The sequence below is a fragment of the Protopterus annectens genome, chromosome 7.part0 (genome assembly GCF_019279795.1).
Source record: "Protopterus annectens isolate FY-2018-M chromosome 7.part0, PAN1.0, whole genome shotgun sequence".
Lineage (NCBI taxonomy): Eukaryota > Metazoa > Chordata > Ceratodontiformes > Protopteridae > Protopterus > Protopterus annectens.
This window is the reverse complement of record NC_056739.1, coordinates 761,040,503-761,066,562: the sequence shown is the minus strand read 5'-3', so window position 1 is coordinate 761,066,562 and position 26,060 is coordinate 761,040,503. Positions and strand designations below refer to the sequence as shown.

At 38.8% G+C, this 26,060-nt stretch overlaps 1 protein-coding gene across 1 annotated transcript in view; it reads left to right on the top strand.

Annotated features, from left to right (window-relative positions):
- The window catches only part of LOC122806087 (extracellular calcium-sensing receptor-like), a gene marked incomplete at its 5' end in the record, with an annotated part of 600,856 nt that overhangs the window by 150,706 nt on the left and 424,090 nt on the right, over positions 1–26,060 (top strand). Inside the window, one exon of the mRNA XM_044076325.1 lies at positions 23,215–24,051. Coding sequence (XP_043932260.1) covers positions 23,215–24,051 — 837 coding nt within the window. The remainder of the gene's footprint in view (positions 1–23,214; positions 24,052–26,060) is intronic.

Genomic DNA, 26,060 nt, shown 5'->3' with positions numbered 1-26,060 from the left:
TACAACTACCCACACTACTTAGGTAGAAAAAAACTGCAGAAATGTTTATCACAGCAGAAAAGCAGCAGTGAGCCTTTAAATGAAAGTTTTAAACAGATAAAGGAGCAAGGAGACTCTAGAGAATGCTTTTAACTGCAAACAAATAAGTTATATGACACACTCCTTGGCATGAAATCAGAACAAACAAACCCAAACAGATGCTTAACAAATGTAGAAAATTTCCAGTTAATACCTCACACACAGTGAAACTAGCTAGAAAAGTATGCAGCAGACTTGCAGTGGCTTTTACTGGTTTGTATGGGGTTCCACTCTTCATGTTCTTGAATGCAGGCAGTTGCTTCAGGTTTTTTTGTTGGACCTTTGAATGTGTTTAAGGGACTGTAAGGGGAGGAGAGAGAGATGTTAATATGAAGCCAGAAAAGGGGGGTAGGTGAAGTAAGTAAGTGGAAATAAGAGACAGGCAATGAAATACCACAATTTAAGTAGTTCAGCTAAGCAGTACTTAATCAAATAAATTAGTTAAGGAACAAGCAGTGATAATAAGAAAGTCACTCTGCTCAGTAATATGAATTTCAGTCTATTACCACCTTAATTTCACAGAATGCAGAGCAATTCATTGCCAGTACACTTTTCCAGCTATTTGTTGCTATTTAGTAATGCATGCCAACAGAACTGAGCAACATGGTGGCAGGACATAAAATTACAGTAAATTTACTCAGTTTCCACATGATACAGTAACAGTATAGGCACTCAAAATAAGCTAAGCACCACAGGTTGAAACAACACAGTGGCTGAATACCAATGAGAACACTCAGTACCAATTTAAAAGCAGTAACAGCAATGTATTCTAGTTAGCTTTTTAACAAAATCAGACTAAGCCAATCTGAAACAGTGCATTTCCAAACTGTAAACAGTATAATGCAGCAAGTTTAACAGTAAAATGCAACAAGTTTAACAATAAAAAGGTCGCTACTTCCTTAAAGTAATTAAACCTACAGCTGCACACTAAATAAGAAATGACCAAGACAGTATAGGTATTTTACAGGTGAGGTTGTACACTTAAACAATTTAAAAACAGTGAGAGCAATGTGTTCTAGTAAACTGTTTAATAAAATCAGACTAAGTCAAGCTGAAACACTGTATTTCCAAATTGTAAACAATGCAATGCAGCAAGTTTATATCAGTAAACGGTGATTACTTTCTTAAAGTAAGAAAACCTACAACTGCACTCTAATTAGGAAATGACCGAGACAGCATAGAAATTGTACAGGTGGGGTTATACACTTAAATATACAGAGCTGAATATATTTTTTTGGTTATAGAGTTTGTTAATTATTGCTTAGATCTCTGTTGAAACTGTTGTCTCCCTGTTCTGAGAGACTGATCTGCAAATATACAGAGCTGAGTATATATATGTTTTGGTTTTAGAGTTTGTACAGTTAGTTGTTGCTTAGATCTATGTTGAAACTGCCCACCGCCACTTTCTGCTGTGTCTTCAGTTGGTATAACTGTTTTTTACAGCTTGTGTGTTATCAAACTCAAGTATCACTTGCATAAAATTTGACCTGTTAGTAACAGCCTGCTCTTAATTGCTGGAACCTGGGTTCTGAGAGACTGCCTCCCAGACTATCTGCAAATATACAGAGCTAAGTATATTTTTTTGGTTATAGAATTTGTTAATTGCTGCTTAGATCTCTGTTGAAACTGTTGTCTCTCTGTTCTGAGAAACTGATCTGCAAATATACAGAGCTGAGTATATGTTTTTGGTTTTAGAGTTTGTACCTTTAGTTGTTACTTAGATCTCTGTTGAAACTACCCCCCCCCCCCACAATTTCTGCCGTGACTTCAGTTGGTATAACTGGTTTTTACAGCTTGTGTGTTATCTAACTCAAAGATCACTTGCATAAAGTTTGACCTGTTAGTAACAGCCTGCATTTAATTGCTGGAACCTGTGTACTGAGAGACTGACTTCCAGACTATCTGCAAATATACAGAGCTGAGTATATTCTTTTTGGTTATAGAGTTTGTTAATTGTTGCTTAGATCTCTATTGAAACTGTTGTCTCCCTGTTCTAAGAAACTGATCTGCAAATATACAGAGCTGAGTATATATTTTTTTGGTTTTAGAGTTTGTACTGTTAGTTGTTGCTTAGATCTCTGTTGAAACTGTTTTGTCCCACCCACCCTATTTTTGGTTTGTAGTTTAAATTTGGTAGCTTTTGCATTTGCCCACCCCACTGTAGATTTGATCTGGGACACTCCCCCAGTCCCATCTCTTTACCACATTCTACCTAATAAACTCTTTCTGCACTTGCTTTTAGTCCTTTCTAATTTAATTGCATTTTTAAACTGTGTTTGGTCTAATATTGCTATATACTCAAGTGTGCTAGCTCGCACTGCATGTGAATTGTTTTTACTACTGTTTTTGCTACTTTTCTGTAAAAAAAACTGTAAGCCTGCTTCCTACCTTTCCTGTAACTAGTGTTCCAGATACAGATTTGCTGTATCTAGGACTGTATGTAAGCTTCTGAGCCCCCCCCCAAGCCTTTCTGTGTTGGAGGGAAGCCTTCTAGCTTATCAGTGGGAGTGGTAAGCACTAGGTAACCTGTCTACTACATAAGGAGTGGTTCTGGCCCAGAAATTGTAGTTATTGGCCATTTGGGCAATCTCTTCCATCACTCTCAACTTTCTGATTTGAAAACCTGCATTTGCACTTGTTTCTGTCCTGTAACTCGTCTAGTGCAGATACAGATTCTTAGTTTTAGCACTTAAATTTGCTTATTCATGCTCAGCACTTGTTCAGAACTTGTAAGCACTAAATAAGCTGCTAATTACTATAGCACTCAATCTTTTTCATTACCTAGAGGAAAACAGTTCTTGTACTTACTTTTCTCACTTGCTTAGAGAAAAACAGCTCTTGCACTCACTTTCCTCGCTTATCTAGAGGAAAATAGTTTTTTATTCAGGCTTGTCCAAGGGTCAGCTCCTAGTGTTCTCGCTTGTCTATCTGATGAATCTGGGCATCTTGAGGTAATGTAGAAATTGCCTCATGTACAGAGACAGCCCTCTCCTCCTACCACCCAGCACTACAACCTGTGAGAGATGCACTTATCTAGTCAAACTGTAGGTAAAGCTCTCTCCAACCAAGACTGAACTTGACAGTCATGAGGAGAAGGTAAACATTTCCACCACACCACACTCATCACATAGTCTCACTAAATCTACACCACCAAAATCCACACATAGTAACACAAAAACATTCACAGAGGCTCTCAATAATAATCTGTCTAAGCAACAGAGTCCTCCAAAGCAGAAACGCAAGCAACCTCCATCCCCCAACACAACCCAAATGACACATAACCCACAGACTCAGTGTGCCACTCAACCACAGCCAATAAGGCAAAACAACGTACCCAACACACTAGTCATAGGTGACTCTATAGTCAGGCACACTGATGTCCCACTCACCAGGCTAAACAAGGATAAGGTTACTATCAGCTACCTGTCAGGTGCCAGGATCCACCACATAACCCACAAACTCAGGTCACTCCACAAAAAGTACAAATATGACTCTTGTCGTTGTCCATGTTGGTGTGAATGACCTGAGACGTACCTCCCTGGACTACATGAAAAGAGACATGGAAGAGGTCTCCAATCTTGTAGCCCAGGCAGGTATGACCCTAGCCCTGAGTAGCATTCTGCCATCGCCCCAAATGATACCACAGTACAAGGACAAAATGATTGACTTCAACAATTGGCTAAGCTTTTGGTGTCATTCTAAGAGGATCCAGTATCTGTCTACTTGGGATGACATGGTCAACAGACCATGATGCTTTGCCACAGATGGCCTGCACCTGTCACCCCTGGGATTCCAGATACTGGCTAAGGCTCTTGCTGTCCCTATAGTGCCTTTTTTAGGCAAGGTTCAAATAACAAATTCACCACCATAACAGGAACAGGCAAGCAAAAACTGAGGGTAATGCTACTCAATGCTAGAAGTCTAAATCTCAAAATGCACTCACTCAAGGCACTCCTTAAAATGGAGAACATCAATATCTGTGCAGTGACTGACACCTGGTTCAAGACTCCAGAGAGCATCACTGCACTACCAGGATATAACTCATACCACACTTTTCAGCCATGTAACCTGGACCGAAACACCAAAGGCGGAGGTGTGTCCATATTAATTAAGGATATCCACACCTCCAGACTAGTTGCTCAGCATAATGCATCCGAGCTTATCCAAGTGCAACTAACTCTGGGCAAAACTGCAATCCAAATTGAGCTTGCTACAGATCCCCCACCATGCCCCAGGATTCCCACTCCTCTTTTCTTGATGTACTGAAAAATATTAGGGTTCAACCAAATACCCTAATAATGGGCGACTTCAACTACCCCACCATTAACTGGAAAAACTACTCATGTACCAAACTCTTAGCTCAACGCTTTCTGGAATTCATTAACTCCAATGCCCTGGAAGAACTTATCCACATTCCCACCAGGGGCAACAATATCCTAGACCTAGTCATTACCAACATGAGTGACCGGTGTTCCACACCTGAAGTCAACTCCTCGTTGGTCTGATCCGACCATAAGCTAATCACCCTTGATATCCACATCCCACCCCCATCCCCATTAAGGAAACCACGGTAAAAAATTTCTTCAAAGCCAACTTCATGCTTCTTAAGACAGAAGTGGTGAACTTCATGACACGCATGCAGATGGACAATACAGTTACAACTGCTGAATCCTACACAAATGCACTCTATAAGCACTTACACGAGTGCATGGATCGTGCTATCCCAAACAGAACCAAGATGCTATCCTCCAAAAAAAAGGAAACCAATCTGGTGGTCCCCTGCAATAAACAAACTGTACAACAGAAGGAAGAAACTGTTGCAAAAGAGAGTAAAATCTGATGAGTGGAGGAGCTCCCTGGTCAGCTTCAGTAAGAATCTGAGATCCCTTATAAGATCCTCCAAAGCTAGCTACGAAAACAAAATTGCCACTAATTCTAAGGACAACCACAAAACATTCTATAACTATGTCAAGAATCTCGATGGCAGCACCCAGATCTGCTCTGAGTTACAGCACAAAGGCACACAAATTACAGAACCAACTGATATTGCCAACATCCTGGCAGATAGGTTCAGTGCTAACTTTACCCCCCCACCCCCTAAAGGGCCCATATCTATACAGGAAGAATGCAGAGTCCCTGTAATCACAACTACGCAGGTAAAAGCTGCATTCTCTAAAGCCAAAAACACAGCATCCATGGGACTGGACAACATCCCAGGCTGTGTTTTACATGAACTGGCTCCCCACTTAAGTACCATGTTCAGTAATAGCCTCACATCAGGTTTTGTGCCCACTGAATGGTGCACAGCAACAGTTATCCCACTCCAAAAAGGGGGAGCCACCACTGATCCCAGGAACTATCGACCTATTAGCCTGATGATCCTGGTCTGCAAAGCCATGGAAGTATCATCATGGAACTCATAAACAAAGACAATGGTAACCTCCACACTCTGGATCCCACCCAGTTCGGGTTTGTGAAAGGCAGAGCATGCCTCCTGAACCTGATCGACTTCTTTGAGGCAGTCACCAAAGCCATAGATGAGGGTAAGGTGGTTCACAAAGCCTATCTTGACCTCAACAAGGCTTTTGACACCATCCCCCATTCTGGAATTATAGCTAAACTCACTAAACTAGGTATAAATCCCTATGTCACAAGATGGGTTGCCAAATGGCTCACTGACAGAACCCACACTGTAAAAGTTGCAGACTCCAAATCTGACCTCAAAGCAGTGATAAGTGGTGTACCACAGGGTTCCGTCCTGGGACCTCTCCTGTTTGGTATCTACTTCTCTGAAGTACAGGGTAACACCGAAGGCCTCTGGCTAATGAAGTTCACAGGTGACTGCAAACTAGGAGCCATAGTCAAGTCCCTAAATGATGTGGACATCCTACAGAAGGGCCTCACTGAGACAGATGCCTGGTGTCAGAGCCATGACCTCAAGCTCAATGCCAAAAAGTGCAGTGTCATCCCCTTTGGTAAAAACTCTGTACCCATGAACTACCACATAGGTATCAATCTTCTTGACACCAAATGTGTGATAAGAGACCCTGGGATGCAGGTGGACAGTAGTCTCTCCTTTGATAGTCACATCGCCACAGTAGTCAGGAAGTCCTTCTACGTGGCACACCTCATCATAAAATGGTTCTCATCCAGCAAAAAAGAGGTCATTGTTCCCTTCTACCCAACACTCATTAGACCCATTATAGAGTACAACGCCCCTTTTGGAATGTACCTCACAAGACATCTGCAGCAGCTGGAAAGGCCACAGAAGTACCTCACAAAGAGGATTACTGACCTCAAAAAAATGCCCTACACTGACCATCTCAAAAAACTCCAGCTTTACTCGGTAGCATATTACCTACTCCGAGGTGATCTCTGCCTAACATATAAAGCTATGTCAAACCCAGAGCTGTTGGACATGGTACACCTAAAGAAATCCCAATCCCTCCGAGCTACATGCTTTAGGGACCTAACACCTAAAGAAATCCCAATCCCTCCGATCTACATGCTTTAGGGACCTAAACCTGGTCACCACAATAAACAGGACATGCTGGAGGGATAGATTCTTGTCCCAGAGACTTCCCATACTCTGGAATAGGCTGCCCGTCTATGTCAAGCAAAGTCCTTCATTAGCACTCTTCAAGAAAAATATTGATGAGTAGATGGGAAATAGGAAATTCACCCCAGGGATCACTTCTGTGTCTCTACCCGACAGTGGCATAGGAAAATAACTTTCTTGGGTGGCGTAAGCCAGGGAACCTTGTTGGCTAGGTTTACGTAGGCCCTTGGGTCGATAGCCTAGTACCTACCTATGAACCTATGAACCTATTAACCAAGTTGCACAGCAGAAGTTTTAACACACCAGTGCACAGCCTCTTAAAATAAATTAAACAGAAGCAGATTCCATTGAATATTCTACATCACAAATGGTACTTACAGTTGTGCACACTACTCAGGGATGCCCATGGGACAGACTGAAACAGAGTGTAGTCAGGCAGAGGTTAGTATTTAAAGATGGCGCCACAGCTCAGGGGAGGAATAAGTAAACTCTTAAGAGAAAGAGGGAGAGAATAGACAAGATTGACAGGGCTGGGAAGCTTACAATAAGATTATGTTAGGTGAATGAGCGAAGGGTGGGGCCAAGAGCCAGGGCTTGGAGAAAGCTGTGAGAAAACAGGTTTGACAGGGCTAAGAAACTTATGCTAGAATTATGTTAGGAGAACAAGAAAAGGGGGGGGGTGCTATGGACCAGGACTTGGAGAAAGCTGTGAGAAGAAATAAAACAATTGACCAGCTAGCCCAGGTCATTATCTAACCATGTCTGTTTATCTGTGTGAATTCAAAAGCAGATTTAATAGAGCATCAGGGAAGTAGAATATAAAATAAATGTAAAACTTTGGGAAACTGTATGTATTTGTTACAATAAATGGGAGAATAAAATATAACAATATAAAAGAAATGTGATATACAAGATAAATAAAATATAAGAATATAAAATAAATGCAAAGCTTTGGAAAAATGTATATATTTGTTAAGTAAATGGGAGGAAAAAGGCAGGGGGTCCAGTAATGTGCACAGCAGAAGAATCAGTAGGAGTATTACAGAGAGAAGATTATAAAAGACGTACACTGCTCACAGTCTGTTGATAAAAGTAGAACTTGCAGTGGCTTTTACTGGTTTATATGGGGTTCTGCTCTCCGTGTTCTTGTATGTGGGCAGTTGCTTCAGGTTTTTTTTTTATGGACCTTTGAATGTGTTTAAGGGAACTGCTCACAGTCCATTGATAAAAGTAGAACTTGCAGTGGCTTTTACTGGTTTGTATGGGGTTTTGCTCTCTGTGTTCATGTTGTTACCTAGCAAAATGATCAGTTTGTAAAGCATTCTTTGTAGGTAAGACTACAATGATGCTATCTGAAAGAATTTATGAACATAATTTCACCATTCACAATGGAAACAGTTGGCTAAACACAGTTTCACATGCTTTAATGTTAAAAAGTTTGAATTTCTAGTAACTGAACAAATAAGTAAAGATTTCAGGGGTGGCAATTTAAATAACATTCTTGAATGTAAGGAGCTTGGATGGCAAAGTTAAATGCAGGTTGCCATCCAGGCCTGAATAAACAGATCAGTTTTAAATGTGAACTTAAAAGATGAATGATTAAATGCAATTGTTTTTCAGCACAATAATTTTATTGGCTGAGCTGCATTAAGTTTTGCTTTAATTTGATTTGTTTCATGAAAGTTCATTTTATTGAATGCATTATACTGCATGTACTTTATCAGTGTAGTTATTTGATTTGTTGGTTGGTCTCATATAATGTTATGAATTTAGAGATTTGCATGAATGTAGGTTGTTTCTGAAGAAATCTTAATGTTAAAAAAGGTGAGCTTAATTAGTTTTGATATATGACTTCTTTTGGTGCATTTTGGTTATTTGGTTGTGTTTTTTTTTTTTTTTTTTTTTTTTTTGTGGTTTGGTCACTTTGTTTTTCCTTTTAAAGAAAATTACAGGTGCTAATAGGTTCACAAGTAAGTACCAGGCTAGCTGTCCTTGCAGGCCATTATAAGCCTAGCCAATTTCCCTTTTTTGTTTTAAATAACCCATCACATTTGGTTATAGATTGGCCTATGGGGTACTGTAATGTGGGTGAGGCATATATTCCATGCCAACAGTTTAACACATGTCTGTCTTCAAATTTACAAAGCAAGATGTTTCCAAAAGAAAGGAAAAGAGGAACATCTTCTCCCAGGCAGAGATGGACATTTTGCTTCAGGCTGTCCATGAACATAGCTAATGGATGCTCCTAACTGATGAGAGTCACTAGGTTTTTCATAACCATGTTTGGCACGAACTTGTTGCAAGGATAAGCTGCTGACAGTGAACATAACACATTGCAAAATGCAGTACATCATAGCATCATCACCATAATCTGTCATGCCTGCATCAAGCCAAATAACCTTGTATCAGTGAGAAAGGCCATGATTAGATTCTACCTGTGGTTATCTATTACACTGAGGAGATCTGGCTCTTTCTAGGGTGTGAGATCACTTTCTCATATATGGTGGCAGGCTTGACACTTGTGCAGAGCTTCACCCACCACCACGGGTATCAGTGGGTAATGTTCCAAGTGGGTATATCCCTGCATATATATTATGTAGTGCAATATAGAAAAGCTAAAACGCACTGCATGGCTTATATAGTCATATCATTCCTAAAGGCACTTCTTAAACTGCTACATGAGTTTGCACAAATTACATGGGTTCTCCTACAGATTACCAAAATGCCACGTCACTGGCTGTCATATGAGTGAGCCAAAAAAACCAAAACGAACGAACCGCACAAAACACAGATGGGAAACGGATAGTGAGTAACACGTTGGCTAATCCAACAACCACACAATAATGGCAGCAAACAAAACAAACCCTTGTGGGGGGCATCACCCCCCATACCCTCCACGTGGGAGGGATGTGCCCTCCACACACCCCCAACTAAATATACTAACTCTAAGATCACACTACTGTGGAAGTAAGGGGCAAAGGTTGACATGTTGGCCAAGCACTTCCTTACCATCCATTTTCCATCCGTGTTCTGAGTGCTTGGTGATCTGTCGTTTTGGTGTTGTCAGCTCGCTCTTATGAAAGTCGGTGATGTGGCATTTTGGTAAAGTGAAGGGAACCTGGTATATGGCCTATATTTTATGCATGCCATTTTGTTTTACAGCTGTAGCTTCACTGGATTCTGGGATTGTCACAATGGAGCACTGATATATTATACTGTTTCTGTCTGCTTTTAGAGATGATTCAGTGCATGGGTCTTACACCTTGGATGTTGGCATGCCTGATATTGGGAAAATATCTAAGCCTACTGCTGCAGTTGATGATGATGGCAGCCACAACATGGCATAGTCTGCAGTCACAGTACCACTGTCAGGCCACTGGTGCCATCACCAGCACGCTAGCCTTCTTTTTCACAGACACAGCTACATTGGATGTACAGCTCACTCATCATTCACATGATTCTGTTATAGGATATGAACTGACCAACACAGCAGCCCAGGGCATACCATCATCTCCTACACTGCAGAACTGATGGAGTCATATGTAGGCTGCATAATAACCTCAGAGAGGGTTTGATAATTTTAGCAACATCTTGGACAGGTGACATGGGAAGTTTCTATCCTTCATGTGCCTGTGTGCTGTCACACAGTATTTGCATTGCTGTTCTCATGGCCATTCCTCCTCCATCTCCTGGGGAAGACCACTAAGGGATGGTCAAGAGAATGTCTAGGTCCTATAGTGTTACAATCTCCATGTCCAGTACAAGTATCAAACATCTGCAGCCACCAAAGATGTGCATTTAGATGGTGTGTGTGCTGAACGTACCTGTGGCACAGGCCACTTTTCCAACTCCATGAGCACATCATTCTCTGTGCAAGTTGTAGATCATCTTTGTGACATTCCTCAGAAGGATGCATACAGTAAAATGGAAATGTTACAGAGAAACATGCACTATGCAGCAACTTCTATAGGACCAGTGTCCAGTGACATGCCATCTGTCCTACCCCCCACCAATTTCTGCCAAAGTACCACCATACTGGAGGCACCACCCCCTCGCTGCAATTTTCTGAGCTCACCAGACTCACCAGTCAGTGATACACATGCACATCCACATCACTAGTCCCATGAAACCACAAAGTACCCATTGCCAACACCTGTCACTGTGGCCTTCCCTGCCTGTGCATATAATAACTGTTCCCTGTCCTCATACCTGTTACCAGGGTAGCTTGTGTCTGATGTACAGCATAGCCATGCATGATATGTCATCCCCTGACTGCAGAACTGCCATCATCATTGCTACTGTTTGCTATGTCTAATTTGACCCATAGCTGTGAACTAGATGCTGCCTCTTAGCTAGTGGTACACCATAGACAGCCTGCCTCTGTTTTGCTTTGTCATTCTCTGCGGCTAAGTCCTCCACAATCTCCTAATCAGGCATCTCTTCTTTTGCTGCTGACTCTGGCATATCCTCATCCCTGATGTCACTGCCCTGCTGTATTTGTTTGCTAAGAAACATGTTGCTTAACATGGCACACACTGCATACTACAAGATACCACTGGAGGTATCTAAATTATGGAAATGGGCCTTCATTAATCTAATCACATGTTCACAATGTTTCACGCCTGAGATAGTGCACTGTTTTATGCATTCTCTGTCATCTTCTGTGGATTGCATGCTGGTGTCATAAGGCATGGCTCCAGATCATATCTGGCATTACCAATAGAATGGCCCAATGGAGAGGCACCTCACAAGAATCACTGATAATGTGGACAAATGCCAAATGTGGGAATAATTAGCATTGCTTGTGTCACACTGATACATAATATACCCTCTGCATTGCAAACCACCTGGAAGTTGCTGGAGAAGAATGTCTTAAAGTTGATACAACACTGTTACTCTGTCCCAGGAAGCACTTCGATGGTGATGTGGAAGCAGTTTATGGCACCAAGTACCTCAGGGAGAAGGATGATTTCATAAAGTACCCACATGATGTTGCTTCTCTCCTCTGTGGTACATGGTACCACATATATTCCTCCATGTGCTGTGTGGTATTAAGAAACTGGTGAAGTATCCATGAGGAAGATACATTAGATACACCTACTATATCCACAGCTGGTCACTGGAAAGTCCTTCTAGCCAGTATTTCCAGTGCTGCACATACCTTTATGTCCACATGAATTTTTCCATGTATACCACAAGCCTCCACATGAACAGGACTCATCTGTACTAGCTCCTACGTGGTGCTCTGTCCACAAGGTATCAGTCCATTATTTCAGAATCATGAAGGGGAGGGGTTGAAATCTTAGGAGTGATCATATCGTAATGTAGCAAGAAGGGTGATGATGTGTACCTTTGTGGTCAATGAGAGAGAAGACAGGTTTGAACATATACATTTCTGCTCATGCTGCTGCTATCCCCAGCTTATTTAGTGTGATCTCTATCTCTAGTCACCAAGATTGTATGGTGTACAGCAACACTAGTGGCTGCAGCTCACTGAGCAATGTTAAACATGTCTGAATCACTCCGTCATATTGTTTGCCATCATCTGCATTCACCATTATCCTCACTATTATAATGGTGCTCATTTCCATCTCATTATGTGCTCATGCATGCTGTGTTAGCTGTGATAACTCATGGCCTTCTGTGACTATAGTACATATAGGTTCATAGGCTCATAGATTAGTATTAGACTAACTGCCCTTATGAGTCATTTTAAGCCCAGCCAATTACCCCATGTGAGAATCAAACCCTGCACCTCGTGTCTATAAGGTAAACACCTTAACCATTACACCAACCTCCCACCATATATCTCAAAATCTCCTTTTCCCTATGAGCAACATTCATCTTGCAATTTCACTTTCTGCATGCACTATTTGTTTCTGAGTTCCAAGGCTACACCTACAAGTCATGGCCTTTCAGAACAACTTTACATTCATCCTGGAGCAGTTAGATTAGCCAAAGCACCATCAAATTCCTACTAGCAAGAGAAAAAAAGCCAAGTGTCTAAAATTAATAAAAATTCTGTCACAACTGCAAGTATTAAGAGATTAGCAGTAAATACATAGTACAAGCACACAAATAGAACTAGCTTAAATAAAAAACAATTATCTGATGTCTTTGGGAACTAATAACAAGGTCAAATCTGGTTAGAACTGGTCGATCAAGTAGTGGTGTGTAGCAAGGAAATGCAGCATAGAGCAGCCCAGCCAAAGTGAGCAGTAACTCCTATTGTACAACATAGTTGAAAAGCTAAATTTTAAATCACAGTCAGAAAAGAACTATAATAATTCAACCTGATGCAAGCAAAATATCAAGAACACCAACACATTCCTTACTTTCAATTTAAAAAAAAATTTCCCAGAATGAACAAAGCTCTGGTACAATAAACATTATTACTAGATAAGAAGTAAATGTATTTAAAAAAATATATGGAATTGGATTAAATAAATAAAAAAAAAAACAACACTCCTCTGGTGTCTTTGAAACTGGTAACAAAGTCATATCAAGTTAAAACTGATCAATGATGTTGCAATGTAATAATGCAGACTAGAGCAGTTCAGCAAAATAGAGCAGCAGGTCCTGTTATTTAGGACAGTTTGAGAATACTATTAGAAGTCTCAGCCAGTCAGAACGGAAAAACTGTAAATTAAGCTTGGAGCAAGTGGAATCCCATGATCTCCTTGTAAATCCACCATAATCAGGATAAACAGATTTGTAATACATTAGACTTTAAAATCACACAGAAAGAAATGGATTAAATAGAAAGACACTTTCCTGATGTATTTAACACTGTCTGAAAGGTCACATAGAACTGGTCAAGCCAATAAAAGTGTAACAAGGAAATACAGTACATATCAGTCCCAAAAGAAGAGCTATACAGCACAATTTAAAAACTACTAAAAAGTCATAGCCAAATCAAACTGCTTTGTGCATGCAGTTTTTGATTTTATGCTGTAAATTCAGTTGCATCACCTATTTCTCTGATTGAATTTTCATCTGTTTGTATGTATTGCTGAGTTTTATGCATTGCTCATTGCCCAAATTAATATCATTTTCTAGTACACCAATTTTTTTTAACTTGATATCCTGTACATTATTGATTTATGATGTTTTGTTATAAAGAATTTGTGTTACCTGGAGCTTTTTTCCATGGCTACTTCTGAAAAGGGGTTATTATGTCCAGTAGTGCTTCTCAGTAAACAAATGCATATGCATACAACACCTCACACACAAATAAATAAAAAAATTAATCTAAGGGTAGTTCAAGTATGCAGACCATCAACAATTCCCTTACAAAGTAATCCAAAGTGTCTCAAAACAACTAGACTCTGGCACAATAAACAGTGCTAACAGATTAGAAACAAATGTACTGTAAAGTCACACAGCTGAAATTGGATTAAACCATACATATATATAGACAGATGGATAGAATTCATGGTGAATTCAGTAGCAGTGTGTAGCAAGGAAATGCAGCACAGGCAATCTCAGCCAAACAGAGAGGTCATTACTACTGCATCACATACATGTTTTTGAGTACCATCTTGGAAGATATCAGCCCCATTTATTTAAGTAATTGTTATTCAATTTGCAGTCATCGGTATATTTGGCTATACAGAGTTCTTTACTTCCTTTTGTATTAGAGAAGACCAAGCAAAAAAGTGGCCCTAGTGCAAAGGCTTTGAAGCTGTCACTGGTAAACTCCTCAACCCTGAATTACTGTGTCCTGCTGCTTAATTAATATCTTACACACAGTATGCATTGTCATTTAATGATTTTTTTAATTTCCTTTTGTGGAATTATGTTACTTCTCAAAGAATAGCATACAAATCAAAATGGCCCCCCATAGCAAAAGCGTGTGCTTCCATATGTAACATATGTAGGTCTGCCTTTGTCATTACAAAGAAGATTCATTAATTACAGTTAAGATTCGTTATGACTCTCTTCATGCTTCTACTTAGATTAGTGGTATGGCTGAGGAGTCTAAAATTGTTTGTGTCTGATGTGACACCCTTTGTGAAATGATACCACTACAATCTACTGCCTTAGGTCAGGGGCATGTCCACATAGCAATGTTCTGTTTAATGCAATGGACTGAGGTTTATGTAGGTTCTTCGTCATTCTATATGTTTTTTTTTCCAGGTCCTCCAGGACTATGAACTGAGTTAAGTGGAGAATGAATAATCACATACTCAGGAATGCAAGTGAACACTATTACTGAAAGTATATTAAACAGATTTATTGGTGTTATTGAGGCAAGCTTCTCTTATAAGTGCAGCATTTATTGCATCATAGCTTTCAGTTGTAAGCCCAGGGAAGTATATTTTGGACTGAATTTATTTCAATAATTTTAAAGATAATGTTAGCATTTCCTTCACAAGCAGCATCTGTAAAGCTGTGCAATGCATAATTACTAAGCTGTTAAAAAAATAGCATAGGTGACGTACAAACCCTGAATCCACACCAATTTGGATTAATAAAAGGTAGGTGAAGCTTACTAAACCTTGTCAGTTTCCTTGAATGAGTCACTGAAGCCTTGAATGCCCATACTTCTTCCCTTAACCTTGCCAGTGCCTTTGACACCATGCATCATACTGTCATCATAGACTAATGCTCCCAACTTAGCTTCAACCTCTTTGTAGTCCACTGGAAAACCAAACAGCTTGCTGATAGAACCTACACCATTAAGGTAGAAGGAACCTCCTCCATCCATAGAACTGTAACAAGCAGGCTTCTACATGGCTCTGTCCTGGGCACCCCCCCATAGGGTTATGTCCTGGGCACCCCCCAGGACTCTGTCCTGAGTACTCTGCTGTTTGGTAATTACTTCACAGAACAGAACAGAATAGAATAGAATAGAATAGAATAGAATAGAATAGAATAGAATAGATGTCAAGTGACTGGAGATATCTAAGTTTGCCAATGACTGACAGCAATTGTCAAATCCCCGCTCAAACTCTCCAGTAGGGCCTACATCACACTAATGCCTTGTGTGTCTGCCATGAGTTCACTTTAAATGCCAGAAATGGCAGTGGAGTTACTTTTGGGAAAGACTTCACTCCTTTCTTCCTCTTCCTACCCTATTGCTGAAAGCCATCTTAAAACAGATACAATTAGCCAGGACTTTGGAACTTCTGTTCATGGCATTATTTCTTTTAATAACTATGTCTAGGTTGTGGTTTGGATGTCTTTCTATCCTGCTCATCTGAACCGTACATATTCTCCTCCAGGTGCTATGCAGCTTTTATCCCTCCATACGTTTCCCTAATTAGACCTATACTTAAAAACAATGTCCCTTTTGTACTACACCTCACAGAACTCCTTCAACAACTTCAAAGATCAATAAGGGTTCTAACTAAATGATTTCTGGATTACACTCTCTCAGATATTTCATAAGACTATAGGCTTTATTGGTTTACTTTGCCTAATATAGATTCCCAAGGGTTGACTTTCAAGCACTGAAAATCCATACCTTTTCTGACCTCCTTCACCATCACAGAAACATGGTTCTGTCCAAAATCATGCCGAATAGTTCAATGTCCACAACAAGACCAACAAGACCATTTAGCAATTTCTGTGCTTTTCAAATAACCTTCCCCTGCATGTCAAACAAAGTAACACTCTATCTGTTTTCAAATTAAATTTTGGAAAGGAGACCAGAAATTCATGCCTTTGTGTGTTGAAAGAAAGAAAGAAAGAAATGTATTGCTAGGTGTAACTAACATATTTTCATTTCTAAGAGATACTGCAGCTAGGTTTCTTGATGACCCTTCACCAGAAGGTTTTGTACAGACCCATGAACCTACTGTCTTTGTTTTTTTATAGAGGTTATAATCATGGGTGGGGAAATGAAATATCTTGTGTTTGTCAGAGTATCTAAGATATTGTATCTTCTAGTAGGATTTCATACTGTATTTTACAAATTGCTTTGAATATCATACCCCATTATTATCCAGTCATATTTATTTGATGTTGAGAACTTTACATACTCAGTGTTTGGGTAGTTAAATTCCTTATAAGAAATATTTTCTGTGTTTTTATTTCAAACATTTTAAGCAGGACATCTTAATGCTCTATACTGGACACAGATGGACTATAGTGAGTTTCTCCAGTGTACTGAGCACTACAAATATCCTTGAATTTTTTAATCCCTTATTTTCTCTGCCAGTGGCTCTAAATACAAAGGAAATAACAAAAGTGGAAAGAACCCACTCCTTCCTGATTTCTCTGATTAAATACAACCTTTCAGAGAGGAGCCCTCCCACTTTAATCCTTGCCTCCAATCCTTCATATACCCTCCTAATTAACATTATCCTTGTATTAGAGAATTCAAATCTTCCATTACCTACTCATAAAATCCCAGTTTACTCTGTTGAAAGCTTTCTGTGCATCAAGATCCAACAACAGTGACATTTTTCAATATTCTGCTTCTCTCTGGATCATTATTGTTTGATTAATTGTGTCAAATGTTTGCCTCCACTCCACAAAACCACATTGATCCATATCAATCAATTTTTCCAACACCGTTGCCATTCTTTAAGCTAGTATAGACATAAACACTTTATAATCAGGGTTTAAAATTGAAATGGATCTATATGAGGCTGGGTCTGATGGGACTTTACCCTCTTTGAGTAATACAACCACAACAGTTTTCATTCAAAATGCTGGTACTTCCCTTCCTTTTAATATACTATTAAACAAAATCTGCCAGATCTTGAACACTCTGTTCCCTCCTAATGTCTAAACTTATACAGGAGTATCATCTGTTCCTGGATACTTCCCTGCTGATTGATTTATACATCACTGTTTTTATGTCACCTCTTATATTAACTATTAGTTGTTGAGCCTCATCTTCCTCTAACCTTGACATATTTCCATTTGTGCTCTTACCTGGTTTCCACATTTCTCTGATTTATACAAATGTCCATGCAATTTCAGAAATATCTCTAATACCCCCATAGGATATCTGGTTATTTTTCTTGTAATAGGCTCCCTAAGTTTGATGACAACCCTTTCTATTTTCTGTTGCCTAAGTTGCTGAGCTAAAAAATTCTTGTGCTCAGGAGTTATCAAAAATAATGATTAACAGCAATTTTTCTAAACTCATGAATATTATCCAGGTACTCCCATATTTTCCTCGATAGCACTCTGCACTTGCTTCTCTTCTTGCTCTTTGAGATTCCACTTTTTTTGCAATACTTTAACCTTTGCCAATCATTTTTAATAATTCCTATTACTTCTTAACTACAGCTCTCTTTCTAGTTTGCCATATTTTAAACTCAATTTTCATTTTATTCCACTCACTAGCTATTCCTTCTGAAAATAAAAACTGCCTTTCCTATAACTTTTAAGTAATTTCCATTACTCATTCCTTAAATGCCTTTATTTTGAACAGGTAGGTGGGAAAGTGCCGGTGTTTCCTTTTTACTTCATTGTCCTGCATTTTGTAGCTTACTTTTTATTGGTGCATGATGTGAAATAGTTATTGAATGTGTGTTGAAGCTTTCAGCTAAAAGTATATGTTCCTGTGAAATATAATTTCCATCCAGTATAACCCAATTATTCTACCATGGGGAATAATAAGTAAATTCTGTCCACATTCCTACTACTGCATTTACATCTTCCATACCAAATATTTTCAAACATTTCCTCAGAAAACTACCCTTGTTTTGTTATATGTTTGGTAGAATATAAATACATGCCAGCATAACCCCCCCTTGCCAATAGCTCTTGCTACAATAAATATACCATTATTGTCCTTTTTTCCTCTTCTACTACTATTGGAGCACCTCTAGCAATTAGTATTATTACTTCCCCTTTTCATTTGTCCCTGATATTCTGCTGAGTGCCTATGATGAAATCCTTTCTTGGTCAAACTCACATGCTCATTTCTTTCCAAATGTGCATTCTGTATTTCTTAATATAATTCAATGTTCTTTCCTTTTTCTCTATACCTGTAAGGGCATTTACATTCCAAAATGATATGGATATGGTAACCATTATGATAAAAACATATTGTTCCCACATATTATACATTACAGATTTTTGAACGTGTATTTTCAACATGTGTCTTACATCCACACACTAATGGCAGGCAGGCTGATCTTTTATATAGTTGTTTCCTCTCATCTCCATTTGAATCTATGCCACATTTCTCAAGACTTTTTGCTTTAATGACAACCCTCAAATAAAAGCTAAATATTTTTCAGAACATCCCTATCTCTTATTAACTTAGAACAAACACACAAAACTATGTACATTTTCAACAAATTACATTTAACCTTCCAAATAGGAACAATTGCCTCAAATTGATAATTGCAACTAAAGACATAACCTAATCTAAAATTAAGGTTACCATGCTAAAGTTCATGTTACAATGTGTGCTCTCACTTACACCAATTGCTGTTTTCTTATCTTTATTGCCCTCGTAGATGTGAAAAACAAAATGTACTCTTTTAGAAATATTAACTTCCAGCCCAAAGAAACTGTCTACTTTTAAAGAAAAATAAATGATGCACTCTTGTATTAAATGCATTAAAGTATAAAACTGCTTCGAAAGCAATCTCTTGTACTTTTCCATTAATTTCAAACTTTATTTTTAACTGAACTGCTTGTCATTATGCCTTTAAATTTTGCATTTACATCAGCAAAGAATGCTTGGGACTCTCAAGCTTAATTGTTTGCACCTGCAGACAACTCGTCTTTATGTAGAAGTAGTCAACAATGAGAAAAAGAAACAGCTAACAGCTTTCTAGTGCATGAAGGAATCTTTGTAAATTTCAGTCTGAGCAGAATGTACAAAATTCCCCTGGCTAACTGCCTTCAGATGCAGAATTCTTGTCTCACTGAGAGCATTTGCTTATGAAAAACACTAGCTAATGTCTTTGCAGGTGCAAGAAGATTAGCATTTTTTCTAGCTTTCATCATGTTGACTTATTTTTAAAACCAATTTGTTCACAAAACATTATTTATAGCTTAAGCAGGGATATTAATCGAGACATCCACCCTTATAAAAACAAGTTTGCATATAAGAAAATCAGTACACTTTTACATCCTTCCTCACCACAGCAGTCAAAGATCACAGCATTATATTAACTTAAATGTGCTTCTGTTCACTCTAAAAAGGCACTCCTTTTTCTTAGTTTCTGTTTTCACACTGGAAGATCTGAAATTAAGTTACTGATCAGTGTGCAGCCATTTTGGAAGTCCTTGCATAGATTTGTTTTAGCAAAATATTTGTATTCTTTCCCCATTCATATGCAATGGCCTAGTAATACTTAATTTATTACAAATGTAGTAGAGAGGAGGGCAGAGAGAGAGAGAGACTGAATCAATATTCTAGCTGGCATCAGGGCTTTGGTCTCTCTACCCAGGATGGGGGGAGCTGGCAATATCCAGTTGGATCTTGGATTAAGCAACCAATGTTTTACAAGATCTTAAACATTATTGTAGAAAGTTGTGCAACAATTATTTTCAGTTAATACTGCCAACCTTTATATTGCTAATGGGGAGGTATTGTCTTTGCCTGCATGAAATGGGTCATGGCTGAAAATGGCCTGCAGAACAAGTCACTCACCCAGTCAACAGAAGTTAAATAAATAGAATCCAGTTACTGCAACCCCCATTAAACTCTGCAGCAAACTTAGGTCATTTTGGCCATAATCATGGTTTTAATCCTCCTTTCCACACAGGCAGCCTGGGCTGATTCTCAAACTTTGTCTTACCTCTTATATATGTGGTATCGGTCCATCTGTCACCCAAAGTATGTAAATTGTTGTACTTTTTCATGGAGACCTCCCATAACACAGTTTTACCACCACCCAAATTCTTTTGTAATCCAATAAAGCCTTCTTCAGTTTACCAAACAACAATGGTTTAGTCTTTCCTTTAATTATAATTAATTTGTTTCTTTATGAAACCATCAGACAAAACAGAAGCAATGTGATAAGAGGTTCTTCCTCACAATTGGCATAGGAAGAAGACATGCAAATTACCAAACTGTCTATAATGCATCGCCTATGCAGCCTGTTGTTGTTTGTCTTTCGGCTTTTCCCAGTAAGGGGTCACCACAGTGGAACTCCGGTCCGCTAATGATTGGCAGTAGATTTTTAAGAAATGCAGAGGCGCTAGCTTGACTCTCAACCTTCAACGAAGGCATGCCCATTTACGCACGCATGTCTTTCGAATGGTACCCAACTGCAGGGAGGACATGCAGACTCCACACAGAAGGCACTCCCAAGCCCAGCCAAGAATTGAATGGGAGAACCTCGTGCTGTGAGGTAACAACACTACCGCCGTACCACTGTGGCATTACTACCCTATGCAGCCTACTTAGTGACAAATGCCTCTGAATTACATTGCCAACAGTATTACAAGCACATGGCATGTAGCTGAGAAAACTTGGAGTTACCAAAAAGCAACACATTAAAGGTAGCACTAAGAGCTGCAGAGTCATAGGCTAACAATATCTGAAAGTTTGCCTCCTGGTCTCCTTAAGCATTCTTGACTGAATTCACAATTATTTCCTTCTAATATGCTGCTTATCCAGGTCTGAGCTTTATGAGTTACATCCTATATGCATGCAGCATCCTCATTGATGCTGTATACAGATCACACAGCATCAACAGCTGTCTTTCAGTGGGTTGCATGGTTGAAAATAAGGCTGTTGACCTAGAGCCATGGATATGCAATACATTAATGAGAGAAGTCAGTATATCAATAACAGATAAGAAAAAAGGTCATTATATCAAGCATTGTGGCAAACCATCCAGAATGAAGAGAGAGATCTACAGATGTAAGGTTACACTGGTTATCATTTCAGCAAGACTGAATAATAAATGGGCAAATTGAGCATATGCAGGAAACCAGAAGTCAAAGGTATTATGTAGCAAAGGCAAATGTATCAAAGTCTTATCCATTATATCCTGTTTCAAAAAACTGACCTCATTAAATAAACTTCAGTTATAAACATTATTATTTCTTCTAGCTACTTTGTTAATTAGGCATTTAAACCTTTCACTGCAATAAATAATATATACAAAACTTAGCGTATGAAAGCAATACTTTAATAAAATAATGATATGCAAAATGGCTAATATTTCATGTACACTGACATCTTTCATGCAATCATGCTTGTACATTGTACCAATGCATGTCTTCCATCCCTAAAATCATCCATCCATTTATCCATCTCTTTTCTGACAAGACAGTTTATATACTTCTGTACAGTCATATGGAAGCCAGATGTTAGGCTGGCAACAAATGGAGACAAGGCATTGAAAACCCATTCTGGATTATGCTGGTACATATATATATATATATATATATATATATATATATATATATATATATATATATATATACACATAATCACCTGCACATGTAAACATACACAGACAAATTCACAAATGCATATTTGCACACACTATCCATATCCACATACCAAAACATTTGAGAAACATAATTGTTACGATATAGACATTTATTTCATGTAAAATTAACAAAATAAGACTCTTCAAATGCAAAATTCACATTCATGCCCTCACCTACCCCCCCCCACATACACACACACACACACACACACACACACACACACACACACACACACACACACACACACACACACACATTCAGATATTTTTGGCATACACAATGTTACATGCATTATGCACAGAATCATGCATGGTTATGCGTAACAGTATGAGGACATGCCAACATTAAGGCAGAAAGTGCTCACCTGTGGATACAGCTGCTTATGACCATCAATAAAGCAGTCTGCACAGGTACGTTTGTGTAAGCTGGCATGCTTCAAATAAAATATGTAAGACAGAGTCTGTGGAGTTTGTTCACATGTGCTCTCAGGCCTGATCAACATAGTTATGATGCACTGCCACATGTGAGCACTAAATCAGACTTTCTCTACGTACATCGTCAGAAAAAAAAATAAAAACTGTCAGATAAATGAACATATTTAAAATACATCTAGGGATACTTAAGTACAGTGAACACAAGAGAACTGACAAATGCCAGTTAGAAAGCAGGAGCTATTCCTTAAACAGATATAGTAAAGTACTACCTATATCTTCAGTAGGGGAATGCAGGTGGATCCTTGCCAGAAGTTATAAAATCAGAGGACTGAGCTCAAATGATATCACCCTCTATGTATGTATGCCCCTCTTGTATGACCACTATTTTCACTACACTGTTTGGAGAACTGAAGGAGGTAAGTGACCAAACACTGTTGCTGATAACTATGTATAAAAGAGGTTTATCCAAGTTCTATTTCTCTCTCTCTTTCTCTGTCATCTTTTATTTAGTATCTCTGTTACTGAAAATGATAAGCCAGACCTACACAACATAGCATACATGCATGTTTCTGTAGAATAGACTTTAGTTAGAAATATAGCATTTCTCATTGAAAGACATTTGATTATAAGCAGCAGTATTTTCACTAGATGCTGTTGTAGTTATTCAGAAGACAGTAAGCCGAAATAAAAATACTGAAAAAATAGAAGAAATCCCAGGAAATCATGACTAAAACAATGAAATGTACTGAGTAATCCTTCTTTTTTATTTGCCAGGTCAGTTACTTTGCATCAAGTCCTCTTCTAAATGACAAGAACCAATACCCATCATTCCTTAGAACAATTCCAAGTGATGAGTTCCAGTCACATGGCTTAGCACAGCTGCTTTCCTACTTTTCCTGGATATGGGTTGGAATTGTAGCTGAAGACAATGAGTATGGGCAAGTAGGGACCCATATCCTTAGAGAAGCTATTATGAAGACCGGTGGCTGTATTGCTTTTCATGAAACTGTTCCTCTACTCTTGTATGAGCAAAGTATTAAGCGTTTAGTAGAAGTCATCAGACAGTCATCTGCCACAGTCATTGTTGTTTTCTGCTATGATTCTAACATGATTTCAGTGATGGAGGAACTTTCTAGACAAAATGTAACAGGAAAAGTCTGGATTGCAAGTGAGGCCTGGTCCAGTTCTTCCAGCTTATCCCAGCCAAAGTTCTCAAACTTATTAAGGGGAACTCTAGGATTTGCAATCAACAGAGGGAATATTCTGGGTTTTGGAAAGTTTCTGCACAAAATTAATCCCATAGGGAGTCTAGATGACATTTTTATAAAACCTTTCTGGGAAGCAGCCTTTGGCTGTGTATGGACCAGTTCTGATAACAACCAAACAGCTGACACATCAGATATGGCAGCTAAACCCTGCAGTGGGACAGAGAGGCTGGAAACAGTTAGCAATGCCTACACAGATGTATCTAATTTACGAATCACATGCAATGTCTACAATGCAGTGTATGTTGTGGCATGTGCCCTGCATGACCTCAGTGTGTGTAATCCTGGAGAAGGGCCATTTCATAATGGGACATGTGCCAACATCCACAGCTATCAACCATGGCAGGTAAGGGAATGAATACATATACAACTGAAAACAAGCTCCATATTTAACCTAGTCAACTACAGATTAGAGATGCCTAATAATGATGGATTTATATTCTGCAGGAAGTACAGGATTTAATTATGGGGGATGGGGTACAATACATCGGACTTCATAGACCAAATAGTACTTGTTTGTGCAAATGAATCCTTGGAAAATGAAAGTAAGAGTGGGGGAGAGTAAATTAAATAAATTTTTAAAAGGGCATGTCACCACCCCATGAACAATGTATCTGCAATATGAAATCTGACATGTTCATGTAAGTGATGTAGTATATCAGTTAACACAGCTGTAATATACAAACCTTGGAAAAAGGCTGCAATACAAGAATATATTTATCGGCTTCCAATTTTTATTTTTTTATTTGTTTACCGAGAAAGTCTGACTTGGAACGTAGCCAATTTTCAGCAGAAGCCTGGGGAGAAACACTCCAGATGCATATCTTTGAACATTGAAAATGCCATATATATAGTGTGTGAAAAGTATCTATTACAGTAGAGATTTTTGTCTTTGTAAATGCAGTGAGGGAGAAAAGAGATAAGAGATTTCAATGAAACAGATCTCGAGGTATAGACCTAGTAAGATATGAGAGGAGCAGTCAGCAAGGGGGAAGGGTATGCAGATGTGACAGTGCATGTTGGCACCGATGATGGCCAGAGGAGACAGCTGTGGCAGTAACACATCGGGCCACAGAGACTGCAGAGAGAGATGTTTGGATGACGACTAGTAGCATTTGCAGACATATCACCCATAACATCCATGCCAGCAAGTGGAACAATGAGGACAGACAGAAATAGGAAGTATAATGACCGTCTGTCTATGGCAGTGAGAAAGAGACAATGGTTTGGGACTGTTAGCAGGATAGAAGAGGGGAGACGTAACACAAACATCAGTTTAATGTTCCATCCTAACCAAGAACAGACAGCAATGTTTAGTCATGGATTAAAAATAAAATGGAATGGTACACCTCACGGATTACACCTTAAAAGTAAAATGGAGTGGTACACTTCAAGGACTATACCTTAAAAAAATGGAATGGTATACCTCAAGGATTGTACCTTAAAAAGAAAAATGGAAAATATATGAGGGATCGGAGGCAATAATTAAAGTGGGTGGGGTCCCCTCTGATACTCTCTGCTTGAACAGAGGAACCAGGCAGGGGTGTCCTCTCTCCCCTTTGTTATTTGCATTATATTTAGAACCACTGGCAAAGAAAATAAGGGACTCAGAAATTCAAGGATATAATTGATATGGCAGTCAAGATAAACTGGCTCTATTTGCATATGACATTATTTTATACGTGAGAAAACCAGAAAGGGACATTACAGCACCGTGGAAATATTGAGATGGTTTAAAACCTTTTCGGAATACAGAATTAACGAAGCTAAAACAAAGGCTATAGCAGTAAACTATGTACCCACATATGAATTGGTTCAGCAATATCCATACTTATGGTGACAAGATAAAATGAAGTATTTAGGAATATGGATTAAAAATTATTCTGGAGGGGCAGCTAAGTATATGTGGGAAGATACTAAACAAAAGGTAATACAAAAACTGGGAACATGGAAGCTTTGTTATATGGATATTGATAGTAAGGTACAAGCAGTTAAAATGTTTTTAGTCCCTTTAATCTTACGCACAGGTCAGGCATATTTTTATCAACCAGAGGAGAAGTTGTGGACAGTAATTAATAAAGAGCTGAAGCATTTTATTTGGAAGGGGAAGACAGCAAGCATGAAGTGGGATAAGCTTTTTCTTCCCATAAAACAGAGCAGATTGGGGTTAGCTGATCTGAATGCAGCATTTCAGAGCAACACCATTAAGGCTCCTATACATAGCACAAGCAAAATATTGTAAATCAAAGTGGAAAAAAAGAGATGATGAGGAAACAGAGGAGAAGCTCAAGTAACAAGGAGAGACTTTAATTTTGGAAGCAGACCTTTAAGGAGAATAACAATAATCATACAGAA